This window comes from Macaca mulatta, chromosome 14 (assembly GCF_049350105.2).
Source record: "Macaca mulatta isolate MMU2019108-1 chromosome 14, T2T-MMU8v2.0, whole genome shotgun sequence".
Taxonomy (NCBI): domain Eukaryota; kingdom Metazoa; phylum Chordata; class Mammalia; order Primates; family Cercopithecidae; genus Macaca; species Macaca mulatta.
The window spans coordinates 101,785,451-101,807,493 of NC_133419.1; the positions used below are offsets into that span (position 1 = coordinate 101,785,451).

At 38.0% G+C, this 22,043-nt stretch overlaps 1 protein-coding gene across 1 annotated transcript in view; it reads left to right on the plus strand.

The window, feature by feature from the left end:
• Positions 1–22,043, plus strand: part of ARHGAP42 (Rho GTPase activating protein 42) — a 307,373-nt gene that overhangs the window by 208,043 nt on the left and 77,287 nt on the right. Inside the window, exon 5 of the mRNA XM_002799784.4 lies at positions 18,303–18,404. Coding sequence (XP_002799830.1) covers positions 18,303–18,404 — 102 coding nt within the window. The remainder of the gene's footprint in view (positions 1–18,302; positions 18,405–22,043) is intronic.

The following is a 22,043-nucleotide window of genomic DNA, read 5'->3' on the forward strand; positions in this document are numbered from 1 at the left end:
TTTCCATGTACAGCACGACTGAGCTCTCAGGAAGAAGACCCTTGGCTCGCCGGGGCACATTCATTAATTGTTATTACCTCATGTCTACAAGTAGAATTCGATATACTAAGCAATTGAAAAATTCTTCTCTCTGACTAACCTAAATATCTTGGATTCAGTCCATTTCCTTCTGTTGCTTCCTCACTGGAGATGGAGAACAGGTGGTCACCGTGTGACACACTTCGATTTTACAAGCGACTAAAAGAACTTGTAAGTTGTTTCCTTCACCTTGGATTTCCCTTTCGGTGCTCATCATATATTCATCAGAATGTCAGAAGTATTTGAATAGTGTCATTTCCATGGAGAGTTGAGGGCTCATTTTATGAGAAATGACAGCATTCTTATTCAGAGAAACATTTAGGGATGTGTGTGTGTGTTTATGTGTGTGTGTCTGTTTCTTTTGAGAAAGAGAAAGAATTAGGGCTTTTGAGTCTCAGTGTTTTAAATTTCAACTTTATGTTATTGTAAGTTAATTTCATTAAATGTTTCCAGTTTGTTGTAGGTTGATGCCGGACCTCATGATATGGAGAGAAAATATTTGAAGTATAGGAAAGAACGAATAGATAATGCTTCTTCTTACCCTTTGCATTAAAATGAACTTTCTAATTATTTTTCAAGTATTGTTAGTAATAAAATTGATTAAGTTAGGGTAAAATTTTTCTTTGTATTTATTTTGGCAACAACGAATGGCTGAAAAGCCATAAATAAGACTGAAGGTGAGGAGAAACTTAAAATCACAAATAATTGACAAACGGGACAGATTGTCGCCTTATTCAGTTTAATTAACTGAAAGGAAAATTTCAAGTTCAATTTTTTCAACATAAAACTGAATTGCATTTGAAGATTTATTTAAATCTATAGAAATTATAATACCTAAAACTTAATTTGTATTAATTGGTGTATTAAGAGTTGGAAGAAAGAATGATAAATTATTAGTAATAATTAGTTTTGAGTTTTTGGTGACCACAGAACTAAGCTTTTAGGAATTTTCCTAATTCTAATTGATAAATTCCTTCATAAAGAAGAACCCTATTTCTCAAGTCAAGCAGTAAACAGAATTGATAGAAATATTTATTTTAGGTTTTCTCTAGTTCACAAGTTATTTTCATGACTTAGTTTTTAAGTCTCAAAACTGCAATAAATTCATTATTAAAAACTTTAGTTAAGTAATTCTTGGGAAATAATGAATCACCCCATGCCTGAGAATTAATCTCACATTTTACCCACCAATGGCTATTTTTTTCTTTGCAATCCTTTCCAAAGTAAGAAAAGATTAAGCATTGTTTAAGAGTGAGGATTTTGAACTTTAGACAGGTTGTATTCCAGCGAAAATAAAGTAATGGAAAATTTTCATTCAGCTATACTTCTACAGTTTAAAGAAATATCAGAATGTATTCTGCCAAATAGTTCTTCAGGATATTTGAGTTTAATGATGTAAGGTATGACCAGTCCTCACTCACGGACTTGGCATAGTTATAAACATAGTCTTGACTTCCGTGAGCTGTACAAGTGATGACATGGGTAATATCACAAGAGACAAGATAGTGACTTGACTTACAGACTGCATTTTTGCAAGTGTTCTGGTCATGTTTATGTGATGTGACAGAGGGACTTATTGATTATAAAGCAATAGTGAAGGACAACAAAACATCAGCATTCACTGAGTGCTGAAACTGCACAGTAAAGTAAAATGAAAAGAAAAGGTATATTTTTGTGACTGAAAATTGAGATTCATTAAGTTCGTGGACTAAGCCATGTGACTTGAAAGTAGCTAAGTGGCATCTCTACCACCCAGCCCTCTCTTTCAACTACCAAGCTGACAATTTTTATGATGATTTCCATAATGCACTGGTTATCGTGTTTGCCTCACAAGCTGACCATTTTCAATGCCAGCACCTTTTGCTTCTTCTTTCCTTCCTTTAAGCCTTTCATTGCCCTCATCACTTAATGTGAAATTTTGATAATGAAAGTTTATCGTTGAAATCTACAACCCCAAACTAAAAAGGACAAAGCAGTGCTAAGATAGCTGTTGAAAAGGTAGTAGTAGATATTTTCTACAATTCCCACCTTTCTAACTGTTGATATTGCTACCAGTCGATGACCTTATTGCATCTGGGATCATTTGCCAGCACACAGGGCCGCAGCACCCATGGCCATCCCTGTGAAGTGTTCCTCATGGGAAATGTGCCTATGAACAGCTTATATACAGGACCACCAGAGAAATAACTGTTTGTGCTTTAAGTAATCAAATTCTTACCTATACTCTACTTAGTTCCAGAATGTTTTCTAAAGATACAATCATGTCATCTGCAAACAGGGACAATTTGACTTCCTCTTTTCCTAATCGAATACCCTTTATTTCTTTCTCTTGCCTTATTGCCCTGGCCAGAACTTCCAATACTATGTTGAATAGGAGTGGTGAGAGAGGGCATCCTGGTCCTGTGCCGGTTTTCAAAGGGAATGCTTCCAGGTTTTGCCCATTTGGTATGATATTGGCTGTGGGTTTGTCATAAACAGTGCTTATTATTTTGAGATACTAGTTTATTGAGAGTTTTTAGTATAAAGGGCTGCTGAATTTTGTTGAAGGCCTTTTCTGCATCTATTGAGATAATCGTGTGGATTTTGTCGTTGGTTTTGTTTATGTGATGGATTATGTTTATTGATTTGCATATGTTGAACCAGCCTTGCATCCCAGGGATTAAGCCCACTTGATCGTGGTGGGTAAGCTTTTTGATGTGCTGCTGGATTCGGTTTGCCAGTATTTTATTGAGGATTTTCACATCAATGTTCTTCAGGGATATTGGTCTAAAATTCTCTTTTTTTGTTGTGTCTCTGCCAGGCTTTGGTATCAGGATGATGCTGGCCTCATAAAATGAGTTAGGGAGGATTCCCTCTTTTTCTATTGATTGGAATAGTTTCAGAAGGAATGGTACCCCCTCCTCTTTGTACCTCTGGTAGAATTCGGCTGTGAATCCATCTGGTCCTAGACTGTTTTTGGTTGGTAGGCTATTAATTACTGCCTCAATTTCAGAGCCTGTTATTGGTCTATTCAGAGATTCAACTTCTTCCTAGTTTAGTCTTGGGAAGGTGTATATGTCCAGGAATTTTTCCATTTCTTCTAGATTTTCTAGTTTATTTGCGTAGAGGCATTTATAGTATTCTCTGATGGTAGTTTGTATTTCTGTGGGATCAGTGGTGATATCCCCTTTATCATTTTTTATTTTATCTATTTGATTCTTCTCTCTTTTCTTCTGTATTAGTCTTGCTAGCGGTCTATCAGTTTTGTTGATGTTTTCAAAAAACCAGCTCCTGGATTCACTGATTTTTTTGAAGGGTTTTTAGTGTCTCCATCTCCTTGATTTCTGCTCTGATCTTAGTTATTTCTTGCCTTTTGCTAGCTTTTGAATTTGTTTGCTCTCGCTTCTCTAGTTCTTTTAATTGTGATATTAGGGTGTCGATTTTAGATCTTTCCTGCTTTCTCTTGTGGGCATTTAGTGCTATAAATTTCCCTCTACACACTGCTTTAAATGTGTCCCAGAGATTCTGGTACATTGTGTCTTTGTTCTCATTGGTTTCGAAGAACATCTTTATTTCTGCCTTCATTTCGTTATTTACCCAGTAGTCATTCAGGAGCAGGTTGTCCAGTTTCCATGTTGTTTTGAGTGAGCTTCTTAATCCAGAGTTCTAATTTGATTGCACTATGGTCTGAGAAACAGTTTGTTGTGATTTCTGTTCTTTTACATTTGCTGAGGAGTGCGTTACTTCCAATTTTGTGGTCAATTTTAGAATAAGTGCAATCTGGTGCTGAGAAGATTGTATATTCTGTTGATTTGGGGTGGAAAGTTCTGTAGATGTCTATTAGGTCTGCTTGGTGAAGAGCTGAGTTCAAGTCCTGGATATCCTTTTTACCCTTCTGTCTCCTTCATCTGTCTAATATTGACAGTGGGGTGTTAAACTCTCCTATTATTATTGTGTGAGAGTCTAAGTCTCTTTGTAAGTCTCTAAGGACTTGCTTTATGAATCTGGGTGCTCCTGTATTGGGTACATATATACTTAGGATAGTTAGCTTTTCTTGTTGAATTGATCCGTTTACCATTATGTAATGGCCTTCTTTGTCTGTTTTGATCTTTGATGGTTTAAAGTCTGTTTTATCAGAGACTAGGATTGCAGCCCCTGCTTTTTTTTTTTTTTTTTTTGTGCTTCTATTTGCTTGGTAGATCTTCCTCCATCCCTTTATTTTGAGCCTATGTATGTCTTTACACGTGAGATGGAGCTCCTGAATACAGCACACTGATAGGTCTTGACTCTGTATCCAATTTGCCAGTCTGTGTATTTTAATTGGGGCATTTAGCCCATTTACATTTAAGGTTAATATTGTTATGTGTTAATTTGATCCTGTCATTATGATGTTAGCTGGTTATTTTGCCCATTAATTGATACAGTTTCTCCATAGCATCAATGGTCTTTACAATTTGGCATGTTTTTAGAGTGACTGGTACCGGTTGTTTCTTTCCATGTTTAGTGCTTCCTTCAGGAGCTCTTGTAAGGCAGGCCTGGTGGTGACAAAATCTCTCAGCATTTGCTTGGCTGTAAAGGATTTTTACTTCTCCTCCACTTATGAAGCTTAGTTTGGCTGGATATGAAATACTGGGTTGAAAATTCTTTTCTTTAAGAATGTTGAGTATTGGCCCCCACTCTCTTCTGGCTTGTACAGTTTCTGCCGAGAAATCCACTGTTAGTCTGATGGGCTTTCCTTTGCTGGTAACCCGACCTTTCTCTCTGGCTGCCCTTAACATTTTTTCCTTCATTTCAATCTTATTGAATCTGACAATTATGTGTCTTGGGGTTGCTCTTCTTGAGGAATATCTTTGTGGTATTCTCTGTATTTCCTGAATTTGAATGTTGGCCTGCCTCTCTAGGTTGGGGAAATTTTGCTGGATAATATCCTGAAGAGTGTTTTCCAACTTGGTTCCATTCTTCCCATCACTTTCAGTATGCCAATCAAACGTAGGTTTGGTCTTTTCACATAGTACCATATTTCTTGGAGACTTTGTTCGTTTCTTTTTACTCTTTTTTCCCTAAACTTGTCTTCTCTCTTTGTTTCATTAATTTGATCTTCAATCACTGATACGCTTTCTTCCACTTGATGGAATTGGCTATTGAAGCTTGTGTATGCGTCACGAAGTTCTTGTGCCATGGTTTTCAGCTCCATCAGGTCATTTAAGGTCTTCTCTACACTGTTTATTCTAGTTAGCCTTTTGTCTAACCCTTTTTCAAAGTTTTTAGCTTCCTTGTGATGGGTTAGAACATGCTCCTTTAGCTCGGAGAAGTTTCTTATTACCGATCTTCTGAAGTCTACTTCTGTCTACTCGTCAAAGTCATTCTCCGTCCAGCTTTGTTCCATTACTGGTGAGGAACTGCGATCCTTTGGAGGAGAAGAGGCAGTCTGGTGTTTAGAATTTTCAGCTTTTCCACTCTGGTTTTTCCCATCTTTGTGGTTTTATCTACCTCTGGTCTTTGATGTTAGTGACCTACACATGGGGTTTTGGTGTAGATGTACTTTTGTTGATGTTGATGCTATTCCTTTCCGTTCGTTAGTTTTCCTTCTAACAGCCAGGTCCCTCAGCTGCAAGTCTGTTGGAGTTTGCTGGAGGTCCACTCCAGACCCTGTTTGTCTGGGTATCACCAGCGGAGGCAGCAGAATAGCAAATATTCCAGAACAGTAAATATTGCTGCCTGATCCTTCCTCTGGAAGCTTTGTACCAGAGGGGCACCTGCCTATATGAGGTGTCTGTCGGCCCCTACTGGGAGTTGTCTCCCAATTAGGCTACATGGGAGTCAGAAACCCACTTGAGGGAAGCAGCCTGTCTGTTCTCAGAGCTCAAACGCCACGCTGGGAGAACCACGGCTTTCTTCACCATTGTCAGACAGGGACATTGAAGTCTGCAGAAGTTGTCTCCTGCCTTTTGTTCAGCTATGCCCTGCCCACAGATGTGGAATCCATAGAGGCAGTAGGTCTTGCTGATCTGCGGTTTGAGCTTCGTGGCCACTTTGTTTACCTACACAAGTCTCAGCAATGGTGGATGCCCCTTCCCCAACCAGGCTGCCGCTCCACAGTTTGATCTCAGAGGGCTGTGCTAGCAGTGTGCAAGGCTCCACGGGCGTGGGACCTGCCAAGCCAGGCACGGTAGAGAATCTCTTTTTCTGCTGGTTGCTAAAACCTTGGGAAAAGCACAGTATTTGGGCGGAAGTGTCCCATTTTTCCAGATACAGTCTGTCATGACTTCCCTTTGCTAGGAAAGGGAAATCCCCCGACCCCTTGCACTTCCCGGGTGAGGCAATGCCCCACCCTGCTTCGGCTCACTCTCTGTGGGCTGCACCCACTGTCCGACCAGTCCCAGTGAGATGAACCAGGTACCTCTGTTGGAAATGCAGAAATCACCTGTCTTCTGCATCGATCCCTCTGGGAGCTGCAGACCAGAGCTCTTCCTATTTGGCCATCTTGGAACAGACCCTCTTTTTTCTTTTTTAATAAAACTAGCAGAAAAGGGGATTCCATAAGCAGATATTCAGTCAAAGGCAGTTCCTGGAATTGGCTCATGTGGCTAATTCTGTAACGTTGACCAAAACACTTTAACCCTTTGAAGAATGGGGCAGTCATTTTTTCCTTTAAATGTTAAAACTAAGCAGTTGTGCTGTTTAATGCTGATTTTGAGAAAGGTGTTGTGTTTTAGTCTAGATTCTATCCTCTTGTGACTGAGTGGCCTATAATTAATTTCCATGAACCTCATTTTTCCACTCTTTAAGATGGGAGTCAGTTTAAGCATAATCTTCCAGAAATCCTTATTGATAGGAAAATATATAAAATTGGATCAAGAGAATAAGATTGTGAATGAGCCTGCAAAGCTCTTGAAAATGTTTTGTTTTTCTTATCATAAAATCATAGAGATAACACACTCAATAAAGATGTTAACTTTCATATACATCTTAGGACTATTTATATTGGTATTGAGCCCAGTTTATGTCTTTCAGGGCTCTTTGGTCTTGCTCAGTAGAACACCCTGAACTAGGAGTATCACATCTTATCCCTTTCACATGCTCAAGGCCTGGCTCCAGTGCAGACTCCTGCTGCAGTGGGAACCGCAGCATGTATGGTGCAGAGGCTTCAGGGCACGTTGGCTCCTCCCATCACGTCTAGACCACGGATGGAGTACTGTACCGTCACCTCTGGGCTCTGGCGTCTCCCATGACTGCTAGTGGGGCCAGGCGACACTGAAAGGCAGGAGAGTTCTTGTTCCATGCGGTAAATTTTGATCAATTATGAGAAGGAACTGGCAGATAAACTTGCTTCTTGCTTGCTTGCCCAGTGAACAGCCCCAAGGTGTGTTGGTTTTGGACAGCATGAATGGAGATGTGCCACAGAGGTAGAGTAGCTGGCTGGCTCCTCATGCTGCTGTGGCCAGCTCAGCTGAGACCACTTGTATTTACCTTCCTTCCTTGTCTCACATCTCTATTCCTCAGTCTTGCTGTCCAAGATGCGTGCGTGCACGCACGCACACACACACACACACACACACCCCAAGCTTTAGCAGGCAAGCTTTGCCTCAGGCAATGTTTTCTTGGAAATTTGAACTAAAGCAGTATTATATGTAATATAATATAAAAGTTTAATTTCTACTGCTATTGTTTTTAGGAATAAGAAAAAAAATTACATCTGTTAGTTTTAGTCAGATCCAGTACTTGTTATAAGTGGTCTAAGTAGTCTTTGTTTTGCCTAGTAATTTATCAGTTCGTATTTGTTCATCCAAGTTCTTTGTCATCCTAGAAGAGCAGAGAAATCCAAATGCTTGGCATGGAAAAAAGCTTCAGTAACTTTAATTAGGAAATCTTCAAATTCACCCAGGGTGATTTTCCACATATCTTGTCTGGTATGCAGAGTTATGTAACCCTAGTTTTATTCCTAACTTGATGTCAGAGCCATCAGCTTGTAGGCACTCCGCACACTGTCTGCCTACTAATTCCAGTCTTCCTTGTCTTCCCATAGCTACAAGAGGAGATTGACAATTGGATGCTGTATTTTTTGTTGTTGTTGTTGTTGAGACAGAGTCTTGCTTTGTCACCCAGCCTGGAGTGCAGTGGCCGGATCTCAGCTCACTGCAAGCTCCGCCTCCCGGGTTCACGCCATTCTCCTGCCTCAGCCTCCTGAGTAGCTGGGACTACAGGCGCCCGCCACCTCGCCCGGCTAGGTTTTTGTATTTTTTAGTAGAGACGGGGTTTCACCATGTTAGCCAGGATGGTCTCGATCTCCTGACCTTGTGATCCACCCATCTCAGCCTCCCAAAGTGCTGGGATTACAGGCTTGAGCCACCGCGCCCGGCTGGATGCTGTATTAGTCAGCGTTCTCTTAGAGGGGCAGAATATATGTATATGTAAAGGGAAGTTTATTAAGTATTAACTTACATGATCACAAAGTCCCACAATAGGCTCTCTGCAATCTAAGGAGCAAGGATAGTCAGCCTGAGTCTCAGAACTGAAGAACTTGGAGTCCGATGTTTGAGGGCAGGAGGCATCCAGCATGGGAGAAAGATGTAGGCTGAGAAAGATGCTGTCTCGCCTTTTCACATTTTTTCTGCCTGCTTTATATTCACTGGAAGCTGATTAGACTGTGCCCACCAGCTTAAGGGTGGATCTGCCTTCCCCAGCCCACTGACTCAAATGTTCATCTCTTTTGGCAACACTTACACAGACAGACTCAGGATTAATACTTTGTATCCTTCAATCTAATCAAGTTGACACTCAGTATTAATCATCGCAGATGCTATCATATGCTCTCAACATCATTCTCTTTCTCTCACAAGGTTTAAAGCAGCATTACAAATACCCAACACCCCTTCTACTTCCTACTTTTCTTCTCTCATATTGTTTTTTTTTTTTTGAGACGGAGTCTCGCTCTGTTGCCCAGGATGGAGTGCAGTGGCCGGATCTCAGCTCACTGCAAGCTCCGCCTCCTGGGTTCATGGTTTTTTTTTTTTTTTTGAAATGGAGTCTTGCTTTCTCACCCAGGCTGAAGTACGGTGATGTGATCTCTGCTCACTGCAATCTCTGCCTCCCAGATTCAAGCGATTCTCCTGTCTCAGCCTCCCAAGTAGCTGGAATTACAGGTGCCTGCCACCACACCCAGCTAATTTTTGTATTTTTAGTAGAGATGGGGTTTCGCCATGTTGACCAGGCTGTTCTCAAACTCCTGACCTCAGATGATCCACTCGCCTCAGCCTCCCAAAATGCTGGGGTTATAGGCATGAGCCACCGTGCCCGGCCTCTCATCCCCTCTTTCCTTAATCTCTTTCTTTGTTCACTTTTCTTTCTTTCTTCCCTCTCTTCTTTCCTTTGTCCTTTTTCTCCTTCATCTCCCACCTCACCTCTCCACCTTTTTTTTTTTTTTTTTTTGGAGGAAATGAAGTGCTATAGTTTTAATCTGTTGCTTCCTTAGATTGCATTTTACTTTGCAAGGAACATGGAACTGGGAACAGACAGATTTAATTTTGATTATCTGCCGCGCCTGTCATAAGCTCTATGACCTTGGTCAGATTACTTCTCTCTTCTTTGATAATGTTTTCATGCTTATAAAATGAGGATTTATTATTCTTACCTTGTAGAATTTGTATGTGGAGTTCTGGTATGCAAACTACTTTACAACCACTGTTAATTGTTCTCCTGGTCTTGGTCAGCACTGAGCATAGTACCAGTCACAAAATGGGTATTTACTAAAAGCTCAAGTTAATGAATGAATTAATAAAAATCTACTTGTGAGCCAGGTGTCAGCATACCCTTAGGAAACTTTCTCTTCTCTCCATTCTAATTTTTGTTCATTCTTACCAATTTTTCAACTTTCGTGTTTCTCCTCCTCTCTTGCTATCCCATCTCCATTTTTTATCCTTTTCTTCTCATTTTTAAAACAGAATTCAATTATTGAAGAATTTAACAATGCCTAAAATTGAAAAAGGAAAGTGAATATATTATTTAGAAAAGTGAAGATAAATGTGAATGAGTAGCTTAAAAATTCACAAGTATTTGCCTTCAGGTATCAGAACTTTGGAATAGAGATAGAGCAGAGAGCTGGCTTAATTTATAATTTATATGCCTTCACATATGATTAGGTTGTTGAAAACTGTGTATGTCTTTAATAATTAACTTCCACCTATGGAAGATGAATATTTAGCATCCTTACAGTACCACAACCACTACTACTTCAAACATATTTCCCTTCCTGCTACCTTCCAAATATATATCATTTGATTACATTTTTAAAAAGATCAATGCTCATTGTTCACATAACAATAAATTATGGTTCATAGGTGAACCGTATCAGATTCTATGATTACTTTTTTTGCATAAGTTTTTTTTCTTGGTGTCAATAATTGCCTTACTTTCAAATTTTGCTTAATTTTCTGTTTCCAAGTACAAGGATGTAATTACACAACAAACCTTGGGCCAGATGCAGTGGCTCACACCTGTAATCCTACCACTTAGGGAGTTCGAGGCAGGTGGTTCACTTGAGGCCACGAATTTGAGACCAGCCTGGCCAATGTAGCAAAACCCTGTCTCTACTAAAGGTACCAAAATTAACTGGGCATGGTGGTGCATGCCTGTGGTCCCAGCTACTCAGGAGGCCGAGGCACAGGAATTGTTTGACTTCCGAAGCGGAAGCTGCAGTTAGCCAAGATGTTGCCACTGCACTCTGACCAGGGCGATAGTCTTAATATGTTTAGACATATCACATAATACCTTCTCCATTCCATTTGTTTAGAGACATCTCTCCTGTAACTCTCATCTTAGCTGGTTGCTTTAAAGTTCAAAGCCTTACTTGTCCATCTAATTTTCTGGAAGATCAAATTACCATTATTTTGGGAGTTCTCTGTGACTCTAAACTGAAAAAACTTGTTTTTTCAGATCTTGTACCTAACTTCCTTAATTTATTCCCTCATGTGAGCAAAGCACACCCCTCAGTATTCTCCTGAGAAATGGTACAGAAGCAGTAGAATTTTTGAGGCCTTACACATTTGTAAATATTTTTATTCTACCCTCCACCTGGAATGATAATTTAACTAGAAATAGAAAGCTAGATTTGAATGAATTAGTCCTCAGAAATTTGAGGGCTATGGATTTTGATTTAATGCTTCTTTTTTGCTGTTGAAGATCCATTATTGTTCTGATTTCAGATGATTTTTATGTAAGCTCCATTTTCGTATGGATTGCTTTTAGGTTTTCATTTTATCGATATTTTTAAACCTTTTATGATGATATGCCTTTTGTTTATTTTCTCATTCATTGCACAGTGTACATATTGGGCCATTTTAATACGGAAACTTTAAAAAAAATTCATTCTGGAAATTTTCCTGAAATTTTTTTTTTTTTTTTTTGGCGATTCTCATCTCTCATTCAGCAGTTCTATTAGTCAGATGGGTTTCTGATATTCTTCATGTTTTAAAACTCTATTTTCTGATTTTAATAGCCCTCTTCCTTATTTACATTTTAATTTCTAGAAATTATGTTGTTTGATGTATCTATTTGTTTTAAATTTTTCTACCCAAAACTGTGTTTTGAGATCCATCAACATTTAGTATTTCTCTCTAACTTCCATGTAGCACTCCATGGCACACATCTAAAACATTTTATGTACCCTCTAACAAATACCCCAGCTCCTTTTCTGTTCCCACAGATAACACCTTAATGAACATCCTCATTCACATTTGCTATGGACACTTCTGTTAGCGTCTCATTGAGAGATACACCCAGAAGTTGGTTCTTAGGACACACATATATGTCCCTTAGTAGTGCAATGTTTCCCTCTAAAACGGCTTCACCCCTCTACAATCCCATCAATAGTACATAAGGGTTCCTGTGTCTCCACATGCTCTCAGCACATGGCATCATTCAACTTTCTAAGTCATATAGCATCCAATTGATATAATGTAATAGCTGGTGGATTTAATTTGCTTGTCTCCAATAATGAATGAGTTTGAACAACTCTTCATATGTGTGTTACACTTTGGGTTTCCTCTTTTGTGCATTATCCCTTCATATCCTTGACATGCATTATCTGCTTGCTTCTTTCTGTCCGGTTTGTAGGAGTTCCTTGTAAATGCAAATGTGAATCCTTTGGTTCCTAAGAGTTTGATCACCTGGTGGTGGTGGCAGTGACGTAACTGGGAAAGCAAGAGATATGGCGAATTATAATGGTACAACCCTCTGGAAAGAAGCCATATTGGGATGTCTGGATTTCAGCAGATTGTGGATGGGGGAGTTGGTGGAGAATGGGTTGAGAGATTAAGAGTTGTTGGGTGGAATCACCCAGAGGAGAGACATTGCTGTGCAAGCCACACCAATATTCTCACCAAATTGAGCTTCTGGATGCCAAGATCCCTTGGGCCCTAGGTAATACCTAGATAACATGGGGTGGACTGTTCTAGCAACTGGCCCTTTTGGGAGTCAGAGGTGGTGATGCTGCTGTGGGCTGCCACTCTAGGCAAGGAGTACATCCCACCATCAGAGGAAGAAGAAGTCTAATTAGGGGTGGTAGTTGGAGCTACCTCTAATCCTCTTATGTATTTTCAGAGCCTAACACCATGATAATTTATAAGAATTCCTCATGTTTTTGGAATACAAACAGCTATTGGTTTTTATTATTACTTAAGTTGAAGGATTTCTCAAAATAGTGCTTATTTAGATAATGGCTATACTAACATGATAACATAAATAGTTGCTTGGGAAATTTCACAATACCCTATGTGGCAATTAATAATATTGAGACTTGAAAATATCATGAATCAATATTAATGATATTTTCTTTTACTACAAAGAAATGTAGAAATATTCACTTATTTTTTAAAACTTATAGTAACATTAAAACGAAGATTGCTAATTAAAGTATTTAAACAAAGCTTTCTAGTAGTCTTTTATAGAAAAATGTGGTTAGATAACATTTTCATAATTTATTTCTACTTATGATTAAGTATGGTAAAGTCTGTTCTTCATCTTTGGTACTTGCTTGTGGTCAGTGGAAGACATTGGATTGGCATCTTTTAAAACAATAGCGTGTATTCTGGGCTTTTAGTGTACCCATCACCTGAATAGTGTTCACTGTACCCAATAGGTAATATTTCATCCTTCACCCACCTCCCACTGTTTGGAGTCTCCAGTGTCTATTATCCCACTCTGTATATTCATGTGTACCCGGTTTTTAAATTTCACTTATAAGTTAGAACATACAGTTTTTGGCTGTTACTGAGTCATTTTTCTTAGGATAATGGCCCCCAGTTCCATCCGTGTTGCTGCAAGAGACGTGTTTCATTTTTCTTTATGTCTGAGTAGTTTAAGTATTCCATGGTGTATATATATCACATTTTAAAAATCCAATTATCCATCGATGGGCATTTAGGTTGATTCCATGAGTCTGCTATTGTGAATGCTGCTGTAATATAAGTGTAGGTAACCGTTTGATCTAATGATTTCTTTCCCTTTGGGCAACCCCACCCAATACTGAGATTGCTATGTAAAATGGTAGCTCTATTCTTAGTTCTTTGCAAAACCTCCATACTGTTTTCCATAGAAATAATTTATGTTTCCACCAACAGTGTATAATCATTCCCTTTTTTCTGCAGCCTCGCCAGCATCTGTGGTTTTCTGACCAACCATTCTGACTGATGTGAGATGGTATCTCATTGTGGTTTTAATTTGCATTTCTCTGATGATTAGTGACATTGAGCATTTTTTCATATGTTAGCTGCTTATGTGTCTTCTTTTGAGAAATGTCTATTCATGTCCTCTGCCTAGTTTTTAATAGGGTTATTTGTCTTTTTCTTGTGGGGTTGATTGAATTTCTTGTAGGTTATGGATATTAGCCCTTTGTTGGGTGGATTGTTTGCAAATTCTTTCTCCCGTTCTGTAGGTAGTCTCTTTACTTGTTGATTATTTCTTTTGCTGTTCAGAACTTTTTAGTTTGATTAAGTTCTATTTGTCTTGTTTTGTTTTTGTTGCATTTGCTTTTGAGATTTTAGTCATAAATTCTTTCCATAAGCTAGAGTTTTTCCTAGTTTTTTTTCTAGGATTTTTTTTTTTTAACGGAATTTCAGAGTTTCACTTTTATTGCCCAGGCTGGAGTGCAGTGGTGTGATCTTGGCTCACTGCAACTTCCCCCTCCAGGGTTCAAGCCATTCTCCTGCCTCAGCCTCCCAAATAGGTGGGATTACAAGTGCCCACCACCATGCCCAGTTAATTTTTGTATTTTTAGTAGAGACGGGGTTTCGCCATGTCAGCCAGGCTGGTCTCGAAGTCCTGACCTCAGGTGATCCACCAGCCTTGGCCTCCCAAAGTGCTGGGATTACAGGCGTAAGCCACAGGCACCCGGTCTTCTAGGATTTTTATAGTTTCAGATCTTACCTTGAAGTCTTTAACCCATCTTGAGTTAATTTTTGTATATGGTAAGAGAAGAGATTGGGGTCTAGTTTCACCCTTCTGCATATGGCTGTCCAATTTTCCAGCATCATTTATTGAATAGGGTGTCCTTTCCCCATTATGTATTTTTGTCAGCTTTTCCAAAGATCAGTTGGTTATAAGAGGGTGTATTAATATATTTTTATCTTTGTGATATGCCTAAAGTCTTATAAATATTTGACATTTTAAAAATTAATACAAACCACAATTTTAAGAGTAAAGTTGACACTTGGAGTTTGTGCTACAGTAGTTTCCTTCCATTCCTCATTTGAGTGTATAAAATGGACATGTGGCCTGACCATGGTTAGTAAGTAATAATGTGAGCACTGTGCCCGAAATAAATGCAGTGTAGATTAGAAAGCCAGCTGATTGCAGCCCCAAATGCAGCTTACTTTTCACCAACTAGAACTGAGTCTGAGAACTAAGTCACCATTTTTGAGAATATATTTTATTTATTTAGTCAGTAGTTGCCTTCTGTCTCTGTGTCTCCTTTCTCTGTCTCTCCATCTTTATCTGCATAGACAAATAGTAAGTAATGGCAGCAACCATGATACTAAAAACAGTACTACGCTTCATCTTTTATCTTTTATCATTTATCATTTATCTTCTAGAACACCGCCTTCTACCTCACTCTTCATCTTTTTTTCCATCAAGATTATTATTTTATTGTGGCTTTATTTTAAATGATTACTTAATTTAAATGTACTTACTGTGGATTGACAGAAAACGTCCCATTACAGTATGAAGTCTCTATTTTTTTAATAATGCCATATCAATAAGAAAACAGTGATCATGAACAGCATTTAGGAACAGTTCATGAGTTTTTTTCCCCTTCCTTTAGCAGCTCTGATCTCAGAGAAAATTCTTAGTTTGATGTCCACAACAAGTAACACAAGAGACAAGAGGTAGCTATATGGGGTTACGATACTAAGTCCAAATAAGACTTGGCTTACAGCGCAGTAAATCATGGCTTTTGGAGGAGATGTGAGTTGCAAGGTAAAGTGCTTTTTGTTTTCTAGAGGATGCTTCCCTAGATTATAGCTGTCCTTCATGTGGCCTAGTCTTTTATCTCAGCTCTTTAATTTTATGCTTAAACTGAATGTGCTTTTGTTATCTACATCATTGGAACCTTAGAGATCTTTTTTTCTGGCCTGGTGGTGTGAAGGGGCAGGGTTTGAATAAGAGTCCAGGAAGTGGTTCTCAGAATGATTTTTGTATTGCCAGAAATGCTGATGTATTGGCCCCAAATTAACATTTCCAAAAATGTCACCCTACCCAAACTGAAAACAAAGATACAAGTGTCGTCACCACAGCTGTGCACTCTCCTCCTGAAACCAGTTTCTTCCTCTTCTGTGAAAAGTGAGAAATTGTAAGCATCTATTTTAAGATGAAAGGGAGTCAGTTTTCTGTACTATACTGTAACCCAGCTGGTTGCTCACTTAGTGGATTTGAGTTAGGACTGTTTGTACAGATTTGTTCCTTGTACCATGGATAACAGTTTGTTGAACAAATAGAGTGTCTGTGAGGGTCTGTGGTGGCCACTATTATAAGAAGAAGAATTTCACTTATTAAATATTTATCGAGTATTCATTAGGTGTTCCATTTTAAGGTAGATGGGGGTGTATACATAAAATCTCTGCTGTAAGTAGAACATGAACCCTATTAGAGACCCATATATATATATAACTACATGAACATTCAAAAGGGAGAGAGTTGAAAGAAGGGAATTATGAATGGCATTTGCTTGAGCTGAATGCCAAAAGTAGATATAATTTGAATGTGTGGAAATTGTAAGAAATGAGCATTTATGTCAGAGGGAATGACCTAGAGAGAGAAAAGAAAAAAGGATCATGGATAGGGAGCTGAAAAAGAGCTAGTGAGAGAGAACTTTAGAAAGGTATGTTGCAGGGTAGTTGTGGGCATAAAGTGCCAGATTAAAGAGTAACATCCACCAAGCACAAGATGGGAAATTCACCGGGGTATCTGCTCCAACAGTGAGTGGAGAGGACTAGCCTCTCTATCCTGAACCTTGGGCCTCTCGTTTCCTTTGGTTCAGCTATTTCATGTTTTGTAATGTGAGTTTCTTAACACACCTTTTGTGGTGGAATCCTACTCATTGTCCAGTTGTGTTTATCTTAGTAGGACCACATTTTCTCCTTAGGTAATAAGAATTATTTGAATAGTTTGATTTATTCCCTTCCCTCATTTATGGGTGGTAATACTTTAATGTACAAACATCTCAGTACTTCTTATATGGTCTAAAAGTGATGTGAACTCTTAAAGCAGAACCTTACTTACTCTTCCTTTTCAGCTCAATTTTACCAGCTCACTTTCTAAAATTCCACACATGGAAAAAGATTATGATGGGTGCTTGGAAGTATAACCGAGAAGAAAGTTAAGAGTGCCAATGGATCAAAATAGCATTTTCTAGATAGATAAACCTGAATCTGACAACCTCAGAATAACAGGAAAATCCCTTAAGCTGGAAGATTTTCCTTCTCTTTAATTAGGTTCAGTTAGGTTCAAAAACCATAATTAATTCTACACTTGACAAAAACTGCAATTACTTCTGCACCAATCTAATACTTCCCTCTCTCCTTTTTTCCCTTCCTCTATCCACCCATCTGTGCATCTATTCATTGATTATTTTTAAATAACCTCTTCTAGGTATTTATGCAAGTAATGAAGCAAAGCATTATGTGTTACAAACACATAATGAACTTGTTTAAAAAAAAATCAGTTCCAGAATCTCTGGAAGGAGAAAAATAGGAATCTGCATTCTGAACGTGCTTATAAACACCTAATTTAGGTGATCCAGATGTCGCAGTTTTAGAGACACTGAAATAAAAGAAAGGAATAGTACTTCTTTAGCCAATGAAATTTATGATTGTAGTTACTTAGTATTTGTTTCATATGGACTTATAAATGGAAAAGACATATATGCTGGATACAATATTTATAGTTGTAGAAGATTATATGCCCAGGTATGTCCTCTTCCCTTCAATGTTTCATTCAATTTGCATTTCTATGGAAGCATGCCATAGGATAAAGGTAAAGTTACTCCCTTCTCACTATTCCCCCTCCCAGTTGCTCCCCAAAACTCCAACATATCAGGAACAAAGGTCAGCTATTAGAGTTATGTTCAGAGTTTATGGTACAGAGGTTGTTAATCCTTTCGATTTATTTGACTTCGAATTTTCTTATTTAATTATTTGAAACTACCAGCATTTAAAAATCTTTTCCTCCATGTCAAGAATGAGTCATTTGATATTTCAGGTATCTTCTGTGGCTGAGAAATAATATGATTCTGTGAAAAGATTCCATGTGAGTGGTTCTCCAGACATTATATATTGACTCATCTGAATCAACAAAAAGCCTAAGAAAGACATTTTCTCTTGGTCACATCTCAGACCTACTGGATCAGAATATATTGTTAAGAGTCAATTATAGCGCTCTTGGTGGGACTCGCTGTAGCCAGCCTGGCCCCTACCCATACTACAGTTCCGTTTGCTCCAAAGGAGATGTGACTTGCCTTTTTTGTTTATACATGTATTTCTCACTACAAGATGGAAAGCTTTTTTGAGAGCAGAGTACATACTGAAATGGCTTGTTTCACTTCCATCTTCCTATTTTTACTAAATTAAGGTTTTACACATAGTTGGGACTATCTTTATTAAATAATTACATGGGACTTTGATGGGAATGGTGAAAATCAGTGTTTTCTGGATGCTCTGAATTAAATATTTTTTGTTGTTATTGCTCTCTTTTAGGATGGAAAGAAGAAGTTTGACAAAGAAAGTGAAAAATATTATTCTATCCTTGAAAAGCATTTAAATTTGTCTGCAAAGAAAAAGGAGTCTCATTTACAAGAGGTAAGCTTTTCCAACTGAAATAATGGAAAAGGCATTAAGTCATATAAAGTCAAAATTTCCGAAGGTAAAACTATCTCAAAATCTGCTACTATTTAATAAAATAATTATGATAGCAATAGCTAAATTAATTGAGAACTTACTATGGACGATACTTTAAACACATTATAACTGTTCCAAGGGAAGGATTAATATTTCTTTCAACAATGAGAAAGGTTGAAACAAGATCTTTTCCTTTTCTTCTTTTTGAGCATTTTTAAAGGGACAGGACCTATTAAATTCATATTATGGCCTTCATATTAAATTTAAAATATCTGTAACATTGATTTTAAAGCTTTGCTTCAGCATGGGGAGAAAGATAGACACACAGCTACATGTTTTGTTTTATTTTATTTTATTTTATTTTATTTTTGAGATGGAGTTTGGGTGTGTCGCCCAGGCTGGAGTGCAGTGGCGCGCTGTCAGCTCACTGCAACCTCTGCCGCCCGGGTTCAAGCAGTTCTTGTGCTGCAGCCTCCTGAGTAGCTGAGATTACAGGCACATGCCACAATGCCCAGCTAATTTTTGTATTTTTAATAGAGACAAGGTTTCACCATGTTGGTCAGGCTGGTCTTGAACTCTTGACCTCAAGTGATCTGCCTGCCTCGGCCTCCCAAAGTGCTGGGATCACAGGCATGAACCACCGTGCCCAGCTGCTACATGTTTTTAAATCTCAATTATTTTATATCCATTTTCCTTAAGAACAAATGAATAAATATTTTGCTCACATCTACACATCTAAGCAGTTTGTTTCTTCCCTCTGTCCGAAATATATTTTATTCTTCCCATTGGTAGTATTTTAACTGTAATTCATGAAATCAAGGCTAGTTCTTTTACTAAGGAATAATGTAGTTCCAATTTCAGTGTCAAAGTATGTCCAATAAATAAATAACCAGACTCCCTTGCCATTGTCACCTTGAGAACAAAAACAAAAAAACGTGAAGCAGCCCTATCTCTCCTCCGCCTCCTGGTGTACACTGAAGTGAACACCATTAGTAGGGCGTTGCTGGGTAGCTGACCCGCAGCTCACCACAGTTGTCTAAAAAGTGATCGGGAACCATATGCAGTGTTCTTTAGTCTCTTCCTCCTCTCTCTTCACTTATAGACGTTGTAGTCCAGAGCCTCTTTCTTGATCCTTCTGCTAGGAAAACCTCCTGCCTTCCTGAACTGCTTTTCAAGATCAACCTGGTCTTCAGCTCTCTTTATTCCTTTTCTTATTTCTCCTACCTCTGAGTTCGACCAGAAGGCATGCTTGACAACTCAGAGTATTACAAAGTTCCTACTGCCTCAAAAAGAAACAGGAGTGTGATTTTGGCATCTGATTCCCTTTTTTTCCAACAGGCATATGTTCTCATCGACAGTATCAAATTTCTTTATTTAAAGATGTTCAACATTGGGAAGTTTTGTTTTGCTTAATATTAATATATGACTTCATCAGTATGCTTTCTGTTATTAACACATGCTATTAAAAATAGTATAATTTAATATATAATTGTGTGCTTGTGGAAAGATTTTGATACTAAACTGATGGAAGACAATCTGCCATTAAGAAAAACTAGATTTCTATTTTAAATTTCTTGGACATATTTAACCTTACTGTATTTGGTACTGCTTGTTGTAATTTAATACTGTGTTTACATGTACCAAATGTCTTAAATGATCATGTTAAGACCAAATGTCTTAATACCTTGCACTAGAATAAACCTAAGATAGAAGGGGGTTATGTTATGAATGTGGATGTAGTCATGTAGAGAGACACTCATCTAATTATCATCAGTACATCATCATCTACCATGCCCAGGGCTATGGCCAGGCACCTTTTTACAAATTGACTAAAGGAAAATTAAGCGTGGTCTTTAGAGACCCTAAAGAACTTTAGGTTCCTGATAAATATGAGAAATCATTCTTTGAAGATACTGCTTAAACCATCTTAAGGAAATGATAACATTATCCTGATTTTGAAGTGCTCTAGAGAATACATCCCAATTTTTCCTGACAGCTTAGCTCAATATTTATTACTTGCCTTGCTTTAACAACTTAGGCTATGGTAAAACAGAAAATACATTCTGGTTTCATATTTAAGTGGAGGCTGAAAAAGATAATAGCATAGTAACATCCTCCTCCCACCTCACTCCACAAGTGCACAGACACTTCTTTTCCAGGAGATACATCCTAGAACACAACACAACTAACACATTGTGTTAAGGTAGCTTCTCAGGGGTATATAATGTAGACAAGGCAAAATGTAGCTTGGGTCCCCCCCGGCCCCCGCCCCTCTAGGAATCACACCTGTTGGAGGGAGATGCTGCCATAAACATATTTAATTCTGTGACATGGTATTAAAAGTCATCTGCTCCTTTCTAGAACAGCTCTGGTCCTTCTGTCAGCCCCAAGCTTATTAACTCATTCTCATAAAGGCCCTCTGTGCCTTCCTACCTGCACAGCTGACTCCTTAATCATTTTGTTGTTGAAAAATAAGTGGCTGCCCATTTCCAGGACTGAATTGAAGGGTCGTCTTTTATTAACAAAATCCCAAGACCATCAATTAGGCCATTGGAGTAAACAATTGGAGAATCAGAAGCAAACTTTTCAAGATTATAGGCTTTATAGTGGATGAAAAGAAGTAATATTTGTTATGTAAATAAATAATTCTTTTCTAAGCATAAAAGGAAGGCATCATAAAGGAAATGTAGAAAGACCTGAATGCATAAAAATAAGTAATCTGTTTCAAAAGACATTAAGCCAAATTAAATGTCAAACCATTAGGGAATGTAAACAACATATGATATGGGATTATCATCTCTTATATACAAGAAGAGTTTGCCAATCAGTGTCAGAAAGGTAAACACTTCAATGGAAAAAATGGGCTAAGGACGCAAACAGGCATTGACTAAGGAGGAAATATGAGTTATAATAAATATGGTTAGTTTGAGTGCCACATGTATTTGAAAATACAAATAACAACATGTCATTTTCAACTTGATAAAGATAATATCTATTGTTAGTGAAGGTATAGGAAACTGGGCACACTTTTGTTCTCCCAGTGCGAGCATAAAAAGATTTAATCATTCTTAAGGTAAATTTGACAGTGTATTTCAACAAACCTGAAACATGCTAGGTAGTTGAGACGATTTCTCTTGGTAAGAATTTACCCCAAAGAAATTATCAGAGATAAGCATAAAAATTGTGTAGATATTGTTTAAATATTGATACAAGAATTATTTGTAAGTTCAGAAATTTATAAATATCTGAAATGGCACAAAGAATGATTGGGGTAAATATACAAATGTAGTTTGACCAAAAATGGAGTGTGATATATTAAAACTTATTTGGAGAATCATTTAAAGACATTGAGAAATAGTCATACAAATAGGAAAAAAGCGGACTGTAAACCAGAATATGCAGTATTACACCAGGCTTGTTTGAAAGGAAGTTTGTGTGTGTGTGTGTTTGTGTGTGTAAGTGTGTGTGTCACATCAAAATATTAACAGTAGGATTGCAATTCTTACTATCTTCACATTTCTCTGTCATAGTAACAAATAATGAATCAGCTTACAATAACAAATATTTTTATATTTATACTTAGGAAAAAAGTAAAGAGGA